The following is a 21,045-nucleotide window of genomic DNA, read 5'->3' as shown; positions in this document are numbered from 1 at the left end:
CCCATTTTCTCCAGGACGATTTTTCTGTGCTCGGAGCCGCCAGCCCCTCCCGCTGGGGTCTGTCGGGGCAAGGCCGCACTCAGGGCCACGGGCCGCTCCCCCTTCCCCCGCAGGGGTCGCCCGCCGGGCAGCGGCCCCTCTCGCCAGCCCCGGCCGCGTGGCAGAGCCGAGGGCAGAGGTCGTGCGCGAAGTTTTCAGGGTGGTGGTGCTTTTTTTTTTTTAAGTTGCTGAATGTTTTCAGATTGCCCCCTGCCCCGAAATGGGAAGGAAAAAAGTGAGAGAGAGGGCAAGGGGAAAGAAAAAGAAAGGAATAAAGGAGGGAAGGAAGAAGGGGGGCGCACAAAAAGAGAAAGGAAGGAGAGGGAGAGGGGAAAGAATGATGAGGAGAAGGGATGAGAGAGAAAGAAAAGGAGAATTTAAAATGAAAGGAAGGGCGAGGAGAGAGAGAAAGACGTAAAGGAAGGAAGGAAGAAAATAAAAGGAAGAATGGGAGAGGGAAAGGAAAGGAGGGACGGAGGAGGAGAGAAGGAAAAAAGAAGGAAACAAGAGAAAGGGAAAGAGAGAGAAAAATGTAAAGAAAAAGAAACAGCAAGAAAACTGGGGAAGGAGGAGAAGGGCTCGGAGTCTGATGGCGCGGGGGGGCCGCTCGCGCCGGGGCCTAGGCGCGGAGGGAGCGGCGGCGGGCCGGCCCGGGCGGCGACTCTGGCGGGGGCGCCCGGCCGGCCGGCGCGCTGACCGCTCTCCCTTGCCCGCAGGCTCCCCCAAGGGCAGCAGCGCCCCGTTCGAGGCCGAGCTGCACCTGCCGCCCAAGCTGCGGCGCCTGTACGGCCCGGGCGGGGGCCGCCTCCTCCAGGGCGCCGCGGCGGCGGCGGCGGCAGCGGCGGCGGCGGCGGCGGCGGCGGCCACGGCCACGGCCGGTCCGCGGGGGGAGGCCCTTCCGCCGCCGCCGCCGACCGCGCGGCCCGGGGAGCGGCCGGACGGCGCGGGGGCCGCCGTGGCCGCCGCGGCCGCCGCAGCCTGGGACACGCTCAAGATCAGCCAGGCGCCGCAGGTGAGCATCAGCCGCAGCAAGTCGTACCGCGAAAACGGGGCGCCCTTCGTGCCGCCACCGCCCGCGCTGGACGAGCTGGGCGGCCCGGGGGGCGCCGCGCACCCGGACGAGCGCCTCGGCGCGGCCGGTGGCCCCGGTGGCGCCCCGGCCGCGAGTAGCGGCACGGGCGCCGAGGACGAGGAGGAGGAGCTGCTGGAGGATGAAGAGGACGAGGACGAGGAAGAGGAGCTGCTGGAAGACGACGAGGAGGAGCTGCTGGAGGACGACGCCCGCGCGCTGATCAAGGAACCGCGGCGCTGCGCCGTGGCCGCCACCGGAGCGGTGGCCACCGCCGCTGCCGCCGCCGCCGCCGTGGCCGCTGAGGGCGGGGAGCTGTCGCCCAAGGAGGAGCTGCTGCTGCACCCAGAGGACGCTGAGGGCAAGGACGGCGAGGATAGCGTGTGCCTGTCTGCGGGCAGCGACTCAGAGGAGGGGCTGCTGAAGCGCAAACAGCGGCGCTACCGCACCACGTTCACCAGTTACCAGCTGGAGGAACTGGAGCGGGCCTTCCAGAAGACGCACTACCCAGACGTCTTCACCAGGTACGCGCGAGGGGTGGTCGCAGCGGCAGCGGCTGGAGGGAGCGAGTGGGTCCGGGAAAGGGAAGGTGGGCGGGCAGGGGCCCCGGGCTGGGGCAGGGACTCCGCTCCTGGACTCTACCCAGGCGCGCCCTCCCAATGCACCCACCCCGTTGACCAAAAACTACTCCCCCCCTCCCCCCTACTCCGGGCCTTAAGTTTAGACTGGGATGTTTTTTGTTTTTATTCCTTCCCAAGGTCTCTCCAGTTTAATTTTTTCAAATTACGAGTTTTCGTTAGAGAGAGAAAAAGAAACGGCCTTTCCAAAGGCCGCCCGAACACGCCACCTTGGAGACGTGCGCACCCTTGCGCACACTCAGGGCCCCGGGCGCTACGGTCCGGAGTCCGGGCCTGGTCCCAGGCGAGACGCAGGAAGTGCTGCCGGCCCTCGCCGCCAGAGCTAAACAGGGGCTATTTTTGGCCGCTGTGTGGTGCGCTCGCCATCCCTGCCTGATGCCCCGGGCGCCTGCTGGGTATCAGTTAACGCAGTTCGCAGTGAAGCTGCCCGTGCCTGCGGAGAAGGCCGTTAAAATGATCCGAGTTCTGTCATTTAAGGACTCCTGAAATAACCGAAGGAAGTCAAAACGGGGCAGTGTTTGGTATCTGTACAACTGTGGAGGCACCGGCCAGAATCTTCCCTTCTCATCGCTGCCCTCTCTCCCTCCACACACATTAAACCCAGTGTTGGTTTAATGTACGAGGGTTCACAGGGGCGGGCATTGATTGCTGGAAGCCTGGCAGGCAGTAGACGGAACAGCTGGGGGAATTTTTCTCTTTGGACGGCTGTCCAACCCGGGTTTTCCTCCTGGTTACGCTCCACTTCCCACTCGCCCGGGTTTTTTTGGGGGGAAAGATGTACCTGTGAGATGACTGGGCCTCTGAGGGCCAGCTTATTCATCCTACCTGGGGCGCCGGCCTGGCTGGGGGTCTTCCTCTCCCACCCCAAGGCTTAGGTCTGGCTCGGCGAGGAACCAGGGTTAGGGCAAACTTTCCCCAGCTCGGAGGGAGGGAGAAAGAGATGGGTGTTTGCCCAGCGTTGGGCTTGTCAAGCTCGAGCAGCACCTTCGTATGAGGCGTGTGCGGCTTTTCAACGTGCATTTTAGTAGCAGCGGAAAGCTGTCCGGCCCTTTGAACCGGAGGAGAAATCGCTCAGCGTTCAGGAGGCCCGAGCCAACTCTCAAGTGTAGTTGGTCTAGCCATTAATTGCCAAACTGTCTCCTAACCAGAAACGGAAAAGAGTAGATTTGAAGCGGGGCAAAGGCACTGAACTTGATCATCCCCTGAGCTAAACTTGGTCCTCCCCTGTGTCATCCAGTCCCTTCGTTACCTTTAGAAAAGACAATAAATTTTAAAACAATTGTGTCTATCAAATAGCTAACCGGCCGACCTGCTTTTCTGCATTTATCACACGTGTAATTCAAAAGAAGAAGATGATGTGGTGTCGCTTGGCACCCAGGTCTGCCCTTTTTTAGCTTCTCCAGGGGAACCAAAGTACATGAAGAGGGGCAGCTCCTTTTCGCCACCCCATGCTCACCTCTTTCCGACCCAGGGGGTTAGTTAGAGCCCCTTGGCTCCCGCCCGGATCCAGCCGGGAGTGTGGTTTTGGGCTTTTAGATTTGCTGATGCTCACTGTAGCAGAAGGCAGAGGGAGGCTCTCCAGTGAACCGGTTTTCTCCCAGTCCTGAAGTTTGAGGTGTGGGCCAGGGGCACTGCCAGCAGTGCAGACCCAGGTCCGAGGCTGGGGCGGCCCCCGCTCTTTCATATTAGCGAGCGGAGGGCCAATTATTCTCTGCGCGCTCATATTTTCGGTAAACAGGTCGTAAGCCATTTTACAGCATCTTAATGGTTTCCTATTTGCCTTAATTGTCGCAGTAATAACTGCAATGACGGGGTAGGGTTTCAGTTAAATTGACTTCCCCTGAGATGGGCAGGGTTTGTAGTGGGCACTGGAGTCAGGAGGTGCGCAGAATTTTGTTTAATCGAAAAATTACCCCACTGAACTCTTAACAAGCTTAACATATCTCCAGAGGGTAATGGGGAGTATGACCTAAAGGGGTGAGGGAGGGAGGATGGCGGCAGAGAGAGAGAGATGGAAGGAAAGGCAGAGAGCTGGAGAGAGAGAGAGAGAGAGAGAGAGGAGAGGGGAGAGAACATTTTTTAAAGAAGGCAGAAAGAAACGAAGAGGGCGAAAGAAATGTTTTTAGTTGGGTGCTGAGTTCTCCCATTTACTATTAGGACAAAAGGCTATAATCACTGTGTGTGTGTGTGTGTCTTGTCTAACTCTGGCTTAGAAGTGAGAGAGAATCCGAGACTTAGAGACTCAAGAAGTCACCCCTGTCACTCTTGAATATAATATGATACAATATAATAGATAACATCCTATATCTGGGAATGTGTTGTGTTTTTACGTTTTCAGTCAAATAGAAGGCACTCCAATGTTGAAGGGATGGTGATGCCCAGCTGTGTGGGGTGAGACCCTAATGGAGGAGGCTGCCAGCGAGGGAAAGGGGGCTGACGGGGGTTGCTGGAGCCTGCAGTGACCTCCTGCCTGTGTGTTGCTTTCTTATAGGGAGGAACTGGCCATGAGGCTGGACTTGACTGAGGCCCGGGTCCAGGTGAGCTGCACTGCAGAGAGGGAGGTAGGGAGGGGCAGTTGGCTGGGGGGAGAGTGGAAGAGAGATGGGTTGATGGATTGGAGGGTTGTTGAGAGACCCCCGTCATAAAATGAAGAGAAGCAGAATCAGAAAGATAAACCCAAACACTCACACACAAAACTATATTAAAATATGAAGACCTGGGAGGTTGAAGGGGAAGATTTTGGGGTTTGGGAGTCTTGTGGAAGGAGTCCAGGATCAGAAGAGGGGTTTCAGGGTCCCTGAGACTGTAGTTCAGAAGCCCCCTGGTCCACAGCCCCTGTAGGAAACAATCTGCGGACTGACTTCTCCTGATTGAAATAATGGGATGGAGCATGGATTTGGTTGTTAGACAAATCCGCTCAGCTCCAAGCAGGTATTTGGCTGCGATTAAGTCTCCAATCGGGCTTCATAAAAGCCCACTTAGTGCTAGAACAAACAGGGCCATTTGAAGGCAAAATGCTGTTTGATTTCCCCTCTGCCCGCACAAGGAGCTGGCTAATGCTATTTGATTTCCCATTTTTTATAGCAATGAGCCCACATTGATCTAATAGGGAGTGAGTGCAATGCTATTAAAGGTGTTTGCAGCCCCATACCAGAGTGCATTTCCGAACCCAGGCCTCATAACCAAAGAGACGATCAACACTGGGCAGCCCCGACGGCCAACAGAAAACAGATGTCCCTGGGTTAGGAGCTGAGTGAATCACTTTACAGTCAAAATCAGGTGCTGATAAAGCACAATAAATTCCATATGGCTCATTTAATACACAACAGCTTCTTGCATTAGAGGGCTAATGATGAGGCCTGTCCCCTCCTTTCTGTTGACACATTTCTCCATTGTCAAACAGAGATGTGACAGCAACTCTGCATTTTCAGCTCAGGGGAACGAGTCGTGGGAAAGTTAAATAACTTTTAAAAAGAAAGAGAGCGCCCCCCCTCCCCTTCTCCTCTCTCCCTATTCACTGGAGAAGATGTAATTAAGTGAATATGAATTATTAGAGTCCTTTCGTTTACCTTTGGGGGGCCTCAGAGGTATTAATTCAATAATGAGGAATTGCAGGGGGACATCTTGATAATTGCAGTTGAGCCGGGAGAGCTGATCCGTCTGTAGAAGGTTTCCACGTTCTTTGAGGGCATTCTGCCTCCACTGTTTCCCCCCCCCCCTTACTCCTTTCACTGCCATCGAGGAGGGGTGGATATTGTCTAGACAGATTTGGATACACAAAAGCTGCCCACCCAGCCTGGTCCCATCTAGTCTTTCTTTTTCAAGTCTCTGAATTTCCACACTGGAGTGTTTCTGTGATTCTCAAATAGATTATTTGAGGGCTGTGAAATGTTATGGATGGGCCCCCTTTTGGCAGAATTTTAAGTAATCAACCGACTTGGATTCTCGATTTTTCTTGCTCTAGGTGGCTGTCTAGAAGTCAAACCAAGCCTAGATACTAGTGCTAGTAACGACAACCCCCATTGTGTATATTTGAAAGGCATAGATGTCTTAAAAATTTTTAAAACATATTCCTCTGGGATCATTTACATTATATTTTAATATAACTCTGTATAGCCCTGGAGTTCATTCTTAATTTTTAGACTTGTGTGCAGGCAGAAACCCAGCCCTAAAAATATTAATGCCTTCAGGGGAGAAGGAACATATCTTCTCAGCTGTGGGTGTGATGAGCAGGTCACATAAAAATAATTTCATGCTCCTAGGAGTTATTTTTAGACTATGGTAGCTGCCATATTTCAGGTAAAGGTCTCTACTAAAACTGCTTTCTATTAACAATTAGCAAGATACCTTGTGCTGAAAACCTCCCCCAAGCCTAGAACTATCTTATTTAAATAACCTATTTAAACCACATCCCCAGAAGAAATAAAGGACCTGTTAGCTAGCTCTGAAGATGTGCCCAGTCTACAGGTATCCTACACTCTGGTTTCTGTGTCCAGGTATTGCTGAATACCTGGTCCCCGCAGTCAGTGCCTTACTCGGCAGAACCCGGCCCTGCACAGAGCCCCTGAAGATAGCAGGCTGTGTACCCCACACTTCATTTCAGGGAGAACTGGGCCCCTAAACTGTATGCCTGTTTGCTTATTACCATGGGTATTTCTTCCCTCGCTCCCAGTTCTCCCCAAACCCAAGAACCCAGTGTAGTGTTCATAGGCGTTCAATAAATATTTCTGGAAAGATCAAATGAACCGCCTCCCCGATTCCCTTTTCAACGCGGAGCAAGAATTTTGCCACCTCTTGGGTAAACCTGAAATAGGCGAAAATAGCTGATTTGAGGCAGAAAGCTGATAAGCATTCTTCTCTTGGTGGCTGCCTGGTCCCAAGAGTCACCACTGAATGCCAACTTCTGCATGCCTTATTTTGCTCATTCCTCATCGCAGCCTTATGAGTAAACTTTTATTACCCCCATTTTACAGATTAGAAAACTGAGGTTCAGAGAGGTTTAAGTGACCTGTTTAAAGACACACAGCAAGCAAAAGGCAGCGCAGACATTTAAACCTTGGTTTCCTCACTTCTGAACACACGAAACTACTTTCCTTAAAAATTGTAAAGGAACTAGGCTGGTTGAAATATCCACTGGAAAGGGTTCACTTGCCCAGTGTTTCCTGCTGGCTTTAAGTTGGGCCCTCTTTCACTGCCCCTTTGGCCCCAGACGTGTCCTTGAACAACCTGAGGCCAGAGACGGGTGAGGTGGGCGCGGGCCGCAGGGGAAAAGAGGCAGGGCCCGCGGCGCGCGGGGAAGAGGCGGGGGCGGGGTGGGGGGTGGGCCGGAGCCGCGCCGACCCCGGCCTCTTTCCGCTTTGCAGGTCTGGTTCCAGAACCGTCGGGCGAAGTGGCGCAAGCGGGAGAAGGCGGGCGCACAGACCCATCCTCCGGGTCTGCCCTTCCCCGGGCCGCTCTCCGCTACCCACCCTCTCAGCCCCTACCTGGACGCCAGCCCCTTCCCCCCGCACCACCCCGCGCTCGACTCAGCCTGGACGGCCGCTGCCGCCGCCGCTGCCGCTGCCTTCCCGAGCCTACCTCCGCCTCCGGGCTCGGCCAGCCTGCCGCCCAGCGGGGCGCCGCTGGGCCTGAGCACTTTCCTCGGAGCCGCCGTGTTCCGGCACCCGGCCTTTATCAGCCCTGCGTTCGGCAGGTAATACGCGGCTTCGGGGAGTCTGTCTCTCTCATACACGCACAGAGGCCTGGGTCCAGGGAGGAGGCTGGAGACAGGTAGGGACTACACACATCTTTTCTCTTTGGCTTAACCTCAGAGACTTAGCCAAAGAAAATAATCTCTAATTTTGCCTTAAACAATGTGGATCTTGAAGGGAATGACTTGGGACTGAGCGGCAAAGGGAAAGGCAGTGGCGATAATAGCAACCGTGGAAATTGGGAGTGTTCAGTGAAAGCTGCACCAGTACAATTTGAAGGCAGCAACAGCCCAGGCCATAAGGTGGTATGTGTGTAAACGGGTACAGGTGTAGGCCACAGAGCCAGAATGACTTTTCAAGTTTTGCAAAAATCCTTCCTCATGCCCCAAAGCCTGGCAACCAGAGGAACACAGCCCTGGCCCCCACAGGAGCCCTGGAGCCACGGGCAAAGGATTCTTTCTTCTTCCCCAGACTCTATCTTCCTTGTCATTCAAGTGACCCTCTGCCAACCATACCCCCGACCCCCATATATACAATCCCCGAACCCCCCAAAGCGGCACAAGACAACGAAAAAAAAAAAACAGTTCATCATATATTATAACTCCCTTTCTTTAAATGAACATCGAATGATGAAATTAAAAGTCTGTATAATCACACAGACAAAGAAACAAAGGAGAGGTGTATTAAGTTGGAAAGTGCAGTGAAAATAAAACTGAATGCAGCTTCAATGATCTCTCTTTGGGAGAACAAAGAAATAATAGATTCATCCAACTGCACAGCCACTTAAAAAAATTATCTTGGAGAAAATTTTCAAAAAAGACTCAGTAAAATTAGTTTCTTGTAACAAACCAATAAAGTAAACAGAAAGTGCACTTAAGTGTAGTTAGTGACTCAGTTTACCTAGTGGAACCAGGGCATGTTACGCCCCCTCCAGGCCACACTTTATTTCTTTCTGGAAAAAATTGTTAAAGTCCTCTGTCCCTCGCTCTCCACCCTCTCCTTTACCCTTCTCACAACAAATGACTTGTAAAAGCTGGCAAACCACGGCTGGAGTACCGGCTGCCAGATTTGGAGAGGCTGGAAGAGGAGTGCGGTGCGGGTGGTACGAGAGGTGGAGGGTGGGCTTGGGAGAAGCAGGAGGCGCTCCTCGAGCCCAGGTGGGCTCATTTCTAATCGTGGAAACCCTGAGTTGGCCTTGCGGGGGCCCGGAGCCAAAGCCCTGGGGGGGGGAGGGGCGGGGGTAGGGGTGGTGGCATTGAGCGTCAGGGGCGGCTCGGGCCTCAGCTGCAGGTCAGCGGTGCAGTGCGAAGAGAGTGGAGGCGCCGTGCGGGGCAATCCCGGCGCCTCCCGGAGGCGGTGGCGCGGACTGGAGTCCCAGGCTTGGGCTTCGCCGTGCGCCGTGCGCCGCGCGCGGGGGTCGCGGGTCGGGGCTCTCTGGGACTAAAGGCTGCAGGGGCGCAGGGAAGGCGGTGGGGGAGAGGTGTCGCCGCTCCGGGACGCGGGGCCGCTGGCGGGTTAGAGCCGCCTGGCGAGCGGAAACCTACAGGCGGGCGCCCCCACCCCCACCTCGCGGTCGTCGGCCGGGCACTGGCAGCTCAGCCCGGCGCGGGAGGGCGGCCTCAGCGGAGGGAAGGCCGGCAAACAAGACCGGTTTTTTCAAGGTAAAAGGAGCCCCGGGCCGAGAAGGCGCCCTATATAGAAGAGTACAAAGTGGAGCACAGGTCTTGATCAGTTTTGATCCCACGTTCTCCTTCCTTTCTCCCTTTTTTTCCCTTCTCCTTTTCTCTTTTCTTTCTCTTTGTCTCTCTTCTTCTCTCTCCTGGCAAATAGTATTACAGGCAATTTGGAGCTCCTGGTCTAAGAATACACCCCCCTTCTTAAGCGAAAGCACAGAATCCGCGCAGTTGGGCCATGGGGTTTTGAGACTCGGGGCTTGCCTCCGCCGCGGCTCTGTCCCCTCGGTCTTTTTCCCCCTCTGTTGGTTCCCTGCTCTAGTAAACCCTCTCAGAGCACCCCAGCCTCCCGACCGCGGGTCCAGCTACTCCCCAGCCCGCGGCCCACCCGGGCCTGCGACTCCCCGCCCCAGCGGCGGCGCCCCTCTGCTCCCCCGGGGAGAGGCGGCGGGAAAGGCTGCCCGAGGCGCTGCGCGCAGCTCCCGGGGCCGTGACCGCGCTGTTTGCTCTCCCTGCAGGCTCTTTTCCACCATGGCCCCCCTGACCAGCGCGTCGACTGCGGCCGCGCTGCTGAGACAGCCCACGCCGGCCGTGGAGGGCGCGGTGGCGTCGGGCGCGCTGGCTGACCCGGCCACGGCGGCCGCAGACAGACGCGCCTCTAGCATAGCCGCGCTGAGGCTCAAGGCCAAGGAGCACGCCGCGCAGCTCACGCAGCTCAACATCCTGCCGGGCACCAGCACGGGCAAGGAGGTGTGCTAAAGGCTGCCCTCCACCCTCGCGCCCCAGGCGCGATCCGGAAAGGTCACCTCACTCAGCACCACTTAAGACCAAATGGAAACAGAGGACCAGCACACTCCCGAGACGGCACTGAGAGAGCGCAGCCGCCTTCGCAGCAGCCTGGACGCGGGCAAAGGCAGCCCTCGGCGCTACCGGACGTGGCACCTCCTCGGCTGGCTGTCCACCCGCCCTTGCCCCTGCCCCTGCCCCTGCCCCTGCCTCTGCCCCTGCGCCCGCTTCTGCCAACCTCGCTCCAACTCGAACGTCCACTCTCTCCCGTTCTTTTACTGAAAATATCTGGGAGGTTTTCTCCCTAAGACACCTGGTATTGAAGTTAAAAAATTTAAAAGCTCAACCTCTCTTCCTCCTGACACCCCACTTAGCTTTTCTTTAATTTTCCTAATAGCATTTTGGCGCTCTAAGTTTATCTCCCCAGCGTGGGCCCCGGCTTCGGGCCGGGGAAGCGAATGCGAATCTGTAAGATAGCTAACAGTGCACTTAACGGAAAGGGGCGTCTTGTTCTTGTTCTCTTCTTTATCATACACCAACCAAGGTTTTTATATCAAACCAAAGGGAAATACTCTGCTAGAATATGGACTGTTGAAGTCACCAAACTGTGATTATTGATTCTGTACATACCATTGTTATTAAAAAAAAAAAAACAGAGCTTTGTATATTTGAAATGTTATAACGCAATTGCACTCAGCGTGGTATGGTAAAAGTTTGTCCTCCTGTAGATTCTTACTGTGTTGTAGATACGGTAGGGTTCCTAGACAAATATTTATGTACTCAAGCCCTTTATTTAACTTATTAACTGTAGAGGCTTCCGAAACCCTCAAGGTAAAGGCAATGGTACAGTACTTTTGTGTAATGTGTAATTGTTATCACTTTTCCTTGCTATCTAGTGGAGAAGTGTCACGCTCAAAATAATAATAAAAAAAATATATGTTTAACAAAAGGAAGTGTGAATACTCTCTACAGGCTCTGAGGGGACAGTAGTAGGGAGCCCCCCAGAGGCCGGGCGTGGGCTCCTGCGCCCCAGCACCTCCAGGGTTTATCTGAACTCGCGTTTTCCTGGCAGAGGCCCCTGGTTTGAATCTGATCCTCAAAGGATCCGTAGGGTTTCCTACGAAGGTTAAGATCGCTGCCGCCGCGGCGCTTTCCACGCGCATCTCGGCTTTCCCGGGTCGTGTCGCAGCGGGAGCTGGGGGGCCCGGGGCCCAGAGGTGGGGTGGGCTTGAGGGAGGGAGGGAGGGAGGGTGTACCGTAGGCATTGTTGACGGTGAAGACAGAAATTTGAAGCGAGCGGGAGTCTTGGCTCGAAAGGCGAAGGAAACTGTTTGTGGAAAGTGCCACGTACAAGGAAGTGCGCAGTCCGAGATGACAGGTAATGGCGAGAGCGAGGAGCCCAGGCGATGGCTTCCGAGGGGGCGGGCTCCACGGTACACGCGCGGGTAGGAGGGTGTGTGTGTGTGTGTGTGTGTGTGTGTGTGTGTGAGAGAGAGAGAGAGAGGGTGAGAGAGAGAGAGAGAGAGAGAGAGAGGGAGGGAGAGGGAGAGAACGCAGGAACAGTGATGGAAAGGCAGCGAGGGGTATCCAAGTGGCAGATCTTAACTCGACAAATGTCATTACATCACTTATCCAGGCATTGGGAAATGTACATACTTAAAAAAAAATCTAAACTCAGGTTTCGCGAGGAGACCCAAACAGATTTGCAGTCTGCACCCTCCTGGGCGCACCCCTCGCCGGCGACGACGGTACCTTCTCCCTCCCCCGGGCCCTGCCTGCGCCCCGCCGGGTGACCGCTCCGTGTAAGCCCGCCCGCGGGGGCCGGGTCTCGCCAACGCTCCCAGGGTGATGGGAAAGGGAAGAGAAGCTTAATTAGTTTCAATTTGCAGTAATTAGCGCGCTGGACCTTTGGGGAGAGGGGCAGGCGTGGGGGGTGGGTGGGTGCGGAATGCTGCGACGTGACGAGCGCGGCTCTCGGAGCCGGTGCTGCCGCCCCGCCAGGCCGCGGGACAGTCGGTCGCGGCGGGGGGCGCGGGCGTGTCTCCGGGCCGGGCCCGCCGGGCTCCGCGCGCGCTCCCGGGCCGCGCCCCAGAGAAGGGGGGCCGGGTCCTCTCGCGGTCCAGGGCGCAGGCGTGCGCGGCCGAGGGGCAGGTGCGGGGGCGGGCAGAGGTCAGCGGTGACTCGGGGGTGGGCGACGCGCTCGGCAGCTGCCGCGCTCAGGCCCGGGCGTCCTCGGTTCACCCGCCCGGCCGGAAAGCCGCAGCTCCCCGTCCCCCGGACACCTTGGGGAGCACGCTCGCGGGGTTCAGGGCTGAGGGGGCTCCCCGGACCTTGGCCGTCGACCTTGACGGTGAGCCACCCGGCCCCGGCCCTGGGCTTGCGAGGGCGGCGCTCGCAAGCGGGGGCCCGGGCCGGGGCAACGGGAGTAGGCGCCAACCACCTCCGCTCAGCCCTTCCGCCGCACGCTCCTTTCTCGGGGTTTACAGGCCCGGCGGGAACTTTCTAGGACATCCCCCGAGATCTGAGTGTCTCAAGCCTTCAGACTGCACAGGGTCTCCTGGGGTGAAGGCCGCTTTCCTGGGGTGGGCAGGGCTACTCGGGAGTTTTGGGTGGGGTGGAAACTGGGAAGTGCAGGAGGGGCGTGAGGGAAAGGGCCTTTTTTTTTTTTTTTTGGTGATCGCTATCAATTTTCCGTCGATTTTGGCTTTTTGTTTAGGTAGGGTTTTTTTTCCCCCCTCCAGGCTGCCAGTTGGATGGTATACGAGAAACAGTACCATTCTTCCTGTTAATGAAGTCTTTTTTAAGTCATTTTTTCTCATTTGACCCTTCCATGGAGCAGAAGCAAATTGCGTGAAATTACCTCCAAGGATTACATTTATTACTGGCCAATGAGAACCCCTTGCCTTGTTTTACAAACTCTTAATCCTATGTCATTCTGATGCCGCAAACAAGCCCGGTCCTGGGCCTCCTATTCTTTCAACTTTCCCCAGCTGGAGGGACCTCATTCTGCACTTAATATTCCCCATAAATATCACACGCTAAAGACCCCCTGACTTCCAGCAAGTCCACATTAAACATGTGACATGTCACGCATGACAAACTCTGAGTATCTTTTCAAAGCAGCATTAGAAGCAAAGAAACCAATTTTCTTCTCCTTCCAAACCTCCCCAAGTGCTGAATGATGGGGATTGGAAAGAGCCACTGGAGCGTACTTAGGGGGATTTTATGAGATTTTCCAGAATGATTTAATCTTATTGTGAGCATTATTAATGAATGGCAACCCAATTTGGCCCCAATATCTGGGAACGCGGTCACAATGCTGGGAGCGGCTGACCCCCCCCCCCAACCCTAAGCAAACCTCTTCCACCCTAGAGGAGGCCGTGCAGAGCCCAGGGGAGTCCGGGAGAGCCCCCGTGATGGGGGTACGGCTGTTCCCTATCACACCCAGGCCGAAATGCCCCACCACCCGCCTTCCCAGGGCCACCCCTACAGCATTTTGGGTGAGGGGTGAGGGAGCCCGGTGTGGCCTCTGTGGGAAGGATGAGGGGAAAGGCTAAGTTAATTTGCTACATTTTCAGACAGGCTAGCCAGATCCGGAATGGGCCCCAAAAGGCAAGGCAAGAAGGGAGCAGTTGGCAAAGTATTTTCAGAAGGTGCCCCTAAGTGTTCTTCCGTCACCAGCTACCCATGGGTTGGACTGTGGACAGTTAGGGAGGACAGCTTAGGTTTGTGTGAGGAAGATAGAAAGTGGGTGAAGTAAGGAGAGTGACCGCCAAAAGGAAGGTTTTGGGACTTGAAACTCAGTCTTCAGCTAAAGTCACCGCTATTGGTCCCGGCCAGTTCCCACTTTTTTTTCTCCTACTACCCCCGCCCCGCATTGGGGCAAACACTTATTATTATTGGTTTTGATCTGTAATGCCAAGAGACAAGGCACTTGTACTTCTCTTTTTCATATCATCTTGAGTGCAAAGATCTTACTAGAATGCAAAAGGGGCTGATGTTAGAGGAAAGGAAATTATACGTGTTAGTTCAACTTGCTTTTAGAGGAAAAAAATGTGTACGTGAGCATGCATGTATGTGTATACACAGAAGTGTGTCGGAATGAAGGGGGTCTTAAATGGGGCCTAAAATGGCATTTTGGAACACCGAGTTCCACGGAGCAATTGCTTATGTATTTAAGTGACAGTGGCAGCCTGGCTGGGGGGCGGGGAGAAGAAAAGCTGTCACCTGACCGGGGCGGGGGGGGGGGGAGGGGGGGAAGTATTTTTCAAAGGAAAAAGTTGTGTTGTCCCTGGACTTTATTAACAGTCCAGTTTGAAGTATACATTTTTTCCTTTAAAGAAAAGGGAGTGATTACCAGTTGTACATTAAGAAATGTCATTCAGTAATTTTTATTCATTCTCCGGAAATCTTCGTAAAAGCCTGAATCATACTTCTACAAGCAGCAATTTTGTTAATCCAGGGGGTTATTACTCTGGGCCCTTATTAGGTTCTACACCACTGCCAAGCAATCCTATAACCCTCTCAAAAGAAGTTTACCTCCCTGTTATAAAACCAGTAGTGGTATTTATACTGTGCAATAATTAGTGTATTACTTGAATCCACTAACACGTTCATTTTATCTCTGCACAAAACCTCTAGTCTGCTTATAGAAAGCTTGTGCCTCCTTTGGTGCTGGTAAAGTGGTGAAAGAGTGAATTGAAGGCTGGTTGCACTTTCTCCTTTTGCCTCGCCTTAATTCCCATCTCTTTTTGCTCTCATCCAATTAGCACAGTGTATTAAGCGGTTTATCATCTCATAGTCAGCTATTGAGAGAAACAAGGCGAGCACTTTGCAATAGAACCTGCGCTCCTTTGACACCCTCAGGTACTTACATATTCCACTGTGCTATGAATAATAGAGGAAGAATGGAGCGCTAATTCCCTCATCAAAGAATGCCTTGTCTGCTGCTTTGCTCAACAACACCATTCTGATCAAAAGAAAAGCAATAAAGCTTAGCATAACAAAACGAAACCTACTTATTAGCTTAGTGGTTAAATTAATGCAGAGCCGCTGCTATTCAAAACCAAGGTTTGAAAACAGCCTCCAACAACCTGATAATGCTGCCTTCGGGATGAAGGAATTTTAATCTGAAATTTGAGGCTGGCTCAGATGAGTTAATCTATTAAACTGCTATAAGGAAGCTCCACAGCAAACCGTTCAATTAAGAAATATTTAGGTGAGCAGTGAGAGAGAGAGAGAGAGAGAGAGAGAGAGAGAGAGAGAGAGAGAGAGAGAGAGAGAAGGAGAAAGGAAAGGCAAGGCGGGTTAAAGTTTGGGATGAGAGATGGGAGAACTGAATTGAGGGTCTGGGGTTTAGTGTATTTTTCACAAAACCCTGACACAAGATAGGGAAATCTGCTTTTGGAGTTTCTTTATCTTTGCATTACTTGCCAAACTAATTTAAATGCCATGTTCGAAAAGGCGTGTTGAGGTGTGTCTGTATGTGTGTTGTTGGTGAGAGGAGGTATGGGCTGGAGAAGGGAGTGGTTGTGAGGGGCAGTGAATTCATCCCCTTTCACCAGCCTCTCCCAAACTCCAGTCTGTCAACTTTGATTAGCCCCACGTCCTGGGCAACAGTCTCCATCTGTTTCCTAGACAAATTAAAACCTTAACTGAGCAAGCTCTTGTACGATTTTCAACTTCCGGCCTCCCCTATCCCCCTTTACATGAAGGAGAGTTGAGAGCAAGTTGTGACCAAGATAGATGTGCTCCCTGTTGTAGGCAGACCCTAAATTCAACAGGAAACATGCCCCTTTCAGATGGGTTCCTTTAGGGCACTAAAGGAAATTTAGTACTCTAAATTTAGCCTAGAGGTTTAGTCTGGCCCACAGCATTTAGAATTTTATTTTTAAAAATCAGTTGCCAAGGTTTAGAAATCAAGACACTTCATGGCATATCTGGATTCCTGGCTTCTCTTGAAAACCGGAGCATATGGCCACCCTGGGCTCTGTCCCTCCCAGAATTGCTGAGTAGCTGCTGCCCCCTTTGGACGGGACGTGGCCACTTGGGTTTACCAGGCCCTGCCACTCTCTAGTGTGAACCCGGCCTGTTTCACTTTTATCACCCGAGCTTAACACTCATGCCAGGGAGCCTGTGGAGACATATGGGGAGGCTCCCCCTTTACAAAGAAGTGGGCAGCATCTCTGCACCCATCCTACCCATGCGCTGACAACCGACGCAAACCAGGGAGTAGAAACCTTTCTCAGAGAAAAGTGACCATGCCATGTTCCAATCTTCCAACAGAGAGATCCACTGGAATTCATAAAGTTGCAGTTTCAACTTTCTATAAAATCCTGGAATCCTCAGATGCCTCCTGGAATCCTTAGGTGCCTCTCAGAAAAGCCTCTTAACTAACCTGGAGTTACTGATCTGAATAAACAAATATCAACCACTGTGTTAGCTCTTTTCGGGAACTGTACTAAAATTCCTGACTTTCTATGGACTTTCTACAGAAATGGTTCCTGCCCTCACAGTGATTACAATCTAGATGCAGGGACAAGAAGCAGACCAGTGAGAACCTGTTTCTGTCTCCTGGAGTTTCTTGACGAGCAAGTTCAAGATAACCCTCTATTTATATTTACCATAATAACCCCAGGTCCCAGAAATCAAGGAAAACGTGCCTTCTCTTCGGAAAGCAAAGTGGGAGCGTGGGCTCAGGAAGCATACATTAGAGAACCGTCTCTATAACCCTATACGGTAACAGCGAGGAAAAACCACCTAATCCTTAGTTTCCCAGAGCAGCCTGGGTGCTGCAACTTCTGACAGGTCGCAGAGCCTGAGGTACCAAGGCAGTAATTAATTAACCGACACGGCCATTAACCCAGTGTTTCTACTTAGAACCTGAGTATAGGAGACAGAGGAGAAATGAGGAGAGGGTGAGGGAAAGAGAAGAGAAGGCAAAGCAAGATACAGGGCAGCGTCATCTCCACTGCTTAACAAGTAAGCCTTTACTAGGGTCCAAGCCGGGTGACCTTTCTCCCAGGAGCCATCAGCCTTGCTTTCCAAAAGGAGACAGCACTGGGCTCTTGGCTTAGCTCTCTTTGGCTGTCCAAGTCAGCAAAGCACATGAGAAGCCATACTTCATCTCTTAAAGGACACAAAGTGCATGGAAATGCCACTCAGAACACTGGAACATACATCACACCGAGGATCTCTGAGTGGAGACCTGAGTGGGCTGAGGTTTGGGAATGGGATGGTCTCCAGTCATCCCTTAGTCCTGGCTGCCCTCCCCAGTCCAGTCTTTGCACCTGATAAGGAGTCACTGCAACTGATTTCCCTTTAGAAAACTTTATTCTGAAGTGAAAAAAAAAGCACAGCATATGTTTCTTTTATGAAAATCCATAGGTAGATATTTTTTAAGAATATAGCATAGTTGTACAAGGGGAAATATGTTTTGTTAGTATAATCTTACCAAGAACGTAAGAAAGGAAAGACTGATATGTTGAAATACGTTTGGCTTCTGGCAAAAAGGCACCGTTCTGAAGAAATGAGAAAAATAGCGCCAGGGCCGATTAACCATCTCTCCCCCCAGTTTTTCTGAATATAATAACACAATGATCGTCACCCCAACCTATACACATTTTTAATGAAATGCTATAGGATATGAAATTATTTAACATGTGCTTTCCTTTTGTATAAACCTTTACCTAGATTTTCTACTTGAGGAGATAAAAAAGGAAGGTGAGTGTAAAACGGCTGCCCAGTGTGCATGTACGCGTGCATGTTGGGCTTTGGAGAAATTCAATACACAAGTAAGCTCTGTTTAATCTGTTTAATCAGTGCAAGGCTTCTAAATCTCCCCCCTCAGCTACCTATATGACAGAAAGACTGAAAAGGATAGCCACTCCTGGAGCCAGCAGCCCGGGAAGCACTTGGGTTCAGACTGGATTTAACTGGCCCATGAAAAGGCAAAGCGTCAGCCCTCCGACCAAGCTCCACGAACCCCTCTTTCTGGGGGCGCCTCTGCTGAAGGTCCTGGGGCAAAGCCTGGGGTGACTTGCATCCCAGCCACTCTCAATTTCTCTTCCCTCACCGACCCCTCCCCTAGAAATCCAGTCCCGAATGCGAATGTGAAGCAGCCATCTCCAGGTGGTGTTTCAGCAGCACGAGGTATACTGTCAGAGGAAGGCGGTTTTGCTGTTCTCTGATGCTTGGCAGATTAAATATTTTTGCAGTCCCTTCCCCCTTAATAATCCCCCTCCCAAGCCACATCCACACAAACATGATAGGTAGTCCCGAAGGAAAAGCGATGCAGGAGAAGCAGCCAGGGCCATGGTGCAGGTGCCGAGGATGCGGGCCTTCCTTCCACCGCCCCCGAGCGTCCACTTCCGGGAACCCCTCAGGACCGCACAGCACAATCGGCGAAGAGTTTGCTGAGATTCACTTCGGAGTAGCCACTTTGGGACAAGAACTGCTCTGCTGTGTTCTTGAGTTTTCTATAGTCCTGAAGAACTTTGGGAGTAAAAAACTGCTTCTTCAACTTATCTAAAAAGAAATAAAAGTAAAAGGATTACAAGTCTCAGAGGCAGCTTCTTGTAAAGAGCATTCAGTATTGCCCAAGCACTAGAAGCAGGGGCTGTGGGTTCTGTTCTCAGCTCCAGGTCAGATGTCCTCACGGTCCTGTGGCTGGTCTACCCCTGGGGCCAGTCCCATGCCAGGGGGGAAGGGACCCCGAGATTCCTCTGTAGAAGCCTTTCTTCCTTCCCCCTGCCCGCCACTTCTCAGCACCTAGCTGACTCAGCGCACCGGGGACAGAGCCACCCTCGACTGACAGGAACTGCAGGTGCAGGGCCATGTGCGGCAAGCAAGGTGAACTCCACTCCCAGACACCGGATTCGCGGCACTGTCAAGCACAAGCACACAACTGCATGCAAAGTTCCGATGCGGCAGGAACTAGTCTGTCTCAACAGGAAGGCAGAGCCTCCCAACGCAAACTCTCCAGATCAGCTGGGCCTAGTCAGCTTCTTCGAGTCCCTTCCATCTGCGTCCCTCTGCTACACAAAATCTCCTCCGCTCAAAGAGGCGAGGGGTAGGCTGTCTGGAGAGTACCTGTCCATTGGCAAGATTGCTTTTTTCTTCTTTGTCCACACTGTGTGCCCGTGAACTTGAGGGGTGCAGCCGTCCTTCCTCTGCTCCTTCCACCCCATTCATCCCTGGCCTTAGAGAGGGGTACCCTCAGCCGGAGAGAGAGGGTCCTTTCTTTCCCTCCCCAGGGTGTGAGACCTCTACATTTGGTACTTTGCAAGGAGCACTGGGCAGAGACACCCAGGTCTGGTCTTTTGGGGATGGGGGTGAGCCCTGGGGTTGCCAACCCTGCCCAGGATGGTTAAGATGACACAGCTTTTGTTCAAAGCTGCTCAGGAACCCTGTGAGGTGTTTGGAGAGGCCCTTCTAAAAAAAAATTCCCCATCTGATGGCTGAGGAAACTGGGCGGTTAAGTCACTTGCCCCAGGGCACATAGCTGGAGATCTAGGATGCAGAAACGCAAACCCAGGTAGCCAAAACCCTGAGCCCACGCTCGGCAAGGCTCACTGTGCCCCGTGTCCCTCACTGTCCCTGCACCCCGTGTCACTGCTCCCAGATAGAGACGGGCAGGCCCCCAGATGCTGGCCTGGGCCAAGGAGGCTGGGGGGAGCGAGGCTGTCCGGCGCCCCGGGATAGGAAAGCATCGGGAAGGAAACACGGAAGGGAGTGCATATCAATCACCAAAAGAAAAAAACCCCACGGAAACAACAGAGCAACAGTGAAGTCTACAAAGCACCTGGAAAACGAAAACTTGGTCTCCAGGTTTTTGTTCTTTAGCTACACATTCGCGTTTGTGCTCCACAACCTTTTCTAAATTACATCAATTGCCTTTCAAAAAACAACAAAAAGTTTTGTAGAGAGGATTTAAATGCCCAAAGGGGGTGGAAAGAGGCGAGAAGAGAGAGAGGGGGCGCATCGTTAAGCCAGGAGAGAGACACTTTGAAAGTTCTAATTATCGGAGTCTGGGAATACACAACAATGGCCCAAGCGGTGGCGGCCGAGGCCAGCGCCCCATGCATGTGAATGACAAAAATGCATGTGTGACGGGGAGAGACATTTACAGAGCTGTGGTGAGACGGAGCAGGGGAGGAAGAGAGAGGGCACAGCTCCTGATGTGTTTACCTCCTCTGCTGATGGGATATTGACTTTTCCCACCAGGTTGGTTAGAAAGGGGACTATTTACGCTGCTACACAGCGGAGTTAGAATGACAACCAGCGTCACTCGGTGCTCTTCTTCGTAAAAGACAACTGTGACCGCCAGCATATCCCATAGCCGGTCAATACAGCCCAGGCACCATTCCACGCCGGTTAGAGATGCAGAAAAAAGCTCCTACTTGCTTCCCCAATGAGAATTGAATCAATAATGTTTGGAAGGTCTTCTAGGAAACAGAACTGCACGAGCTGTCACAGGCCACATCGGGGGTGGGAGCTGAGGTGGGGAAAGGGTTCACCCCTTCTTCGTGGTTTTTCTCTCCCTGCTTTGGGCACCTGGGCCACCCACGTTAGGCTTCTGTCACTCTGTTTCCCTTAACGCTACACCCACCCGCCACTTGAGAACTCAAGGGGAAATCCCAGGGTTAAATGGTGGAAACCAGTTAATGTAGCCGGTAGAACCTGATTCCTTCTCCCTGTTCCAGTTTTGGGAGTCAGGGAAGAGGCCATCTTATGAGCACCTGACCCGAAGCAACGACTGTTAAAAGATTTCAAGAGGAAAAGATTTCAAGAGGACGTCAGGCAAGAGGTGCAGCCATCCCGCCCCATCCACAGAGATGCCACTGGCCGTGGCTGTTGCTGTCTCAACAACCAACAAAAAAATCCAAACTTCAAGACAGGGAAGGAACACACGAGCACACAAGCAAAATATGCTCTCGTGGACTGAAGTAACACTGGAAAGCACTCATCTTAATACACCAGCAAAGCGAATCTACTTTTCCTGGGAACAACATTTGAGGAACATGTATCTACAGCTTTTTTACCCTGGTCCTTTCTACATGATGATTCCTTAGGGTTATACACTCATTACCAAAAATATCCTGTCCCCAAGCCCTATGAAAACAATGAAAACCGAGTCAGACTAGACTATT

General features: G+C 52.8%; 2 protein-coding genes and 1 pseudogene across 5 annotated transcripts in view; 2 read left to right on the top strand and 1 right to left on the bottom strand.

Moving 5' to 3' along the window:
* Positions 1–21,045, top strand: part of ARX (aristaless related homeobox) — a 63,845-nt gene that overhangs the window by 1,962 nt on the left and 40,838 nt on the right. For both annotated transcript variants that reach the window (XM_082375727.1, XM_082375726.1), the window contains exons 2-5: positions 756–1,632; positions 4,238–4,283; positions 7,110–7,438; positions 9,628–11,273. In XM_082375727.1, the coding sequence (XP_082231853.1) occupies positions 756–1,632; positions 4,238–4,283; positions 7,110–7,438; positions 9,628–9,868 (1,493 nt within the window). In that variant the 3' untranslated portion in view covers positions 9,869–11,273. The remainder of the gene's footprint in view (positions 1–755; positions 1,633–4,237; positions 4,284–7,109; positions 7,439–9,627; positions 11,274–21,045) is intronic.
* LOC309619930 (small ribosomal subunit protein eS1 pseudogene) overlaps positions 1–21,045 on the top strand; it is a 350,663-nt pseudogene that overhangs the window by 291,364 nt on the left and 38,254 nt on the right. The window lies entirely within an intron of this gene.
* The window catches only part of POLA1 (DNA polymerase alpha 1, catalytic subunit), a 292,398-nt gene continuing 289,047 nt past the window's right edge, over positions 17,695–21,045 (bottom strand). For both annotated transcript variants that reach the window (XM_082375477.1, XM_082375479.1), the window contains one exon: positions 17,695–18,421. In XM_082375477.1, coding sequence (XP_082231603.1) covers positions 18,276–18,421 — 146 coding nt within the window. In that variant the 3' untranslated portion in view covers positions 17,695–18,275. The remainder of the gene's footprint in view (positions 18,422–21,045) is intronic.

Source organism: Balaenoptera borealis (assembly GCF_965194805.1).
Source record: "Balaenoptera borealis genome assembly, chromosome: X".
Lineage (NCBI taxonomy): Eukaryota > Metazoa > Chordata > Mammalia > Artiodactyla > Balaenopteridae > Balaenoptera > Balaenoptera borealis.
This window is presented reverse-complemented; position numbering and strand designations above follow the sequence as displayed.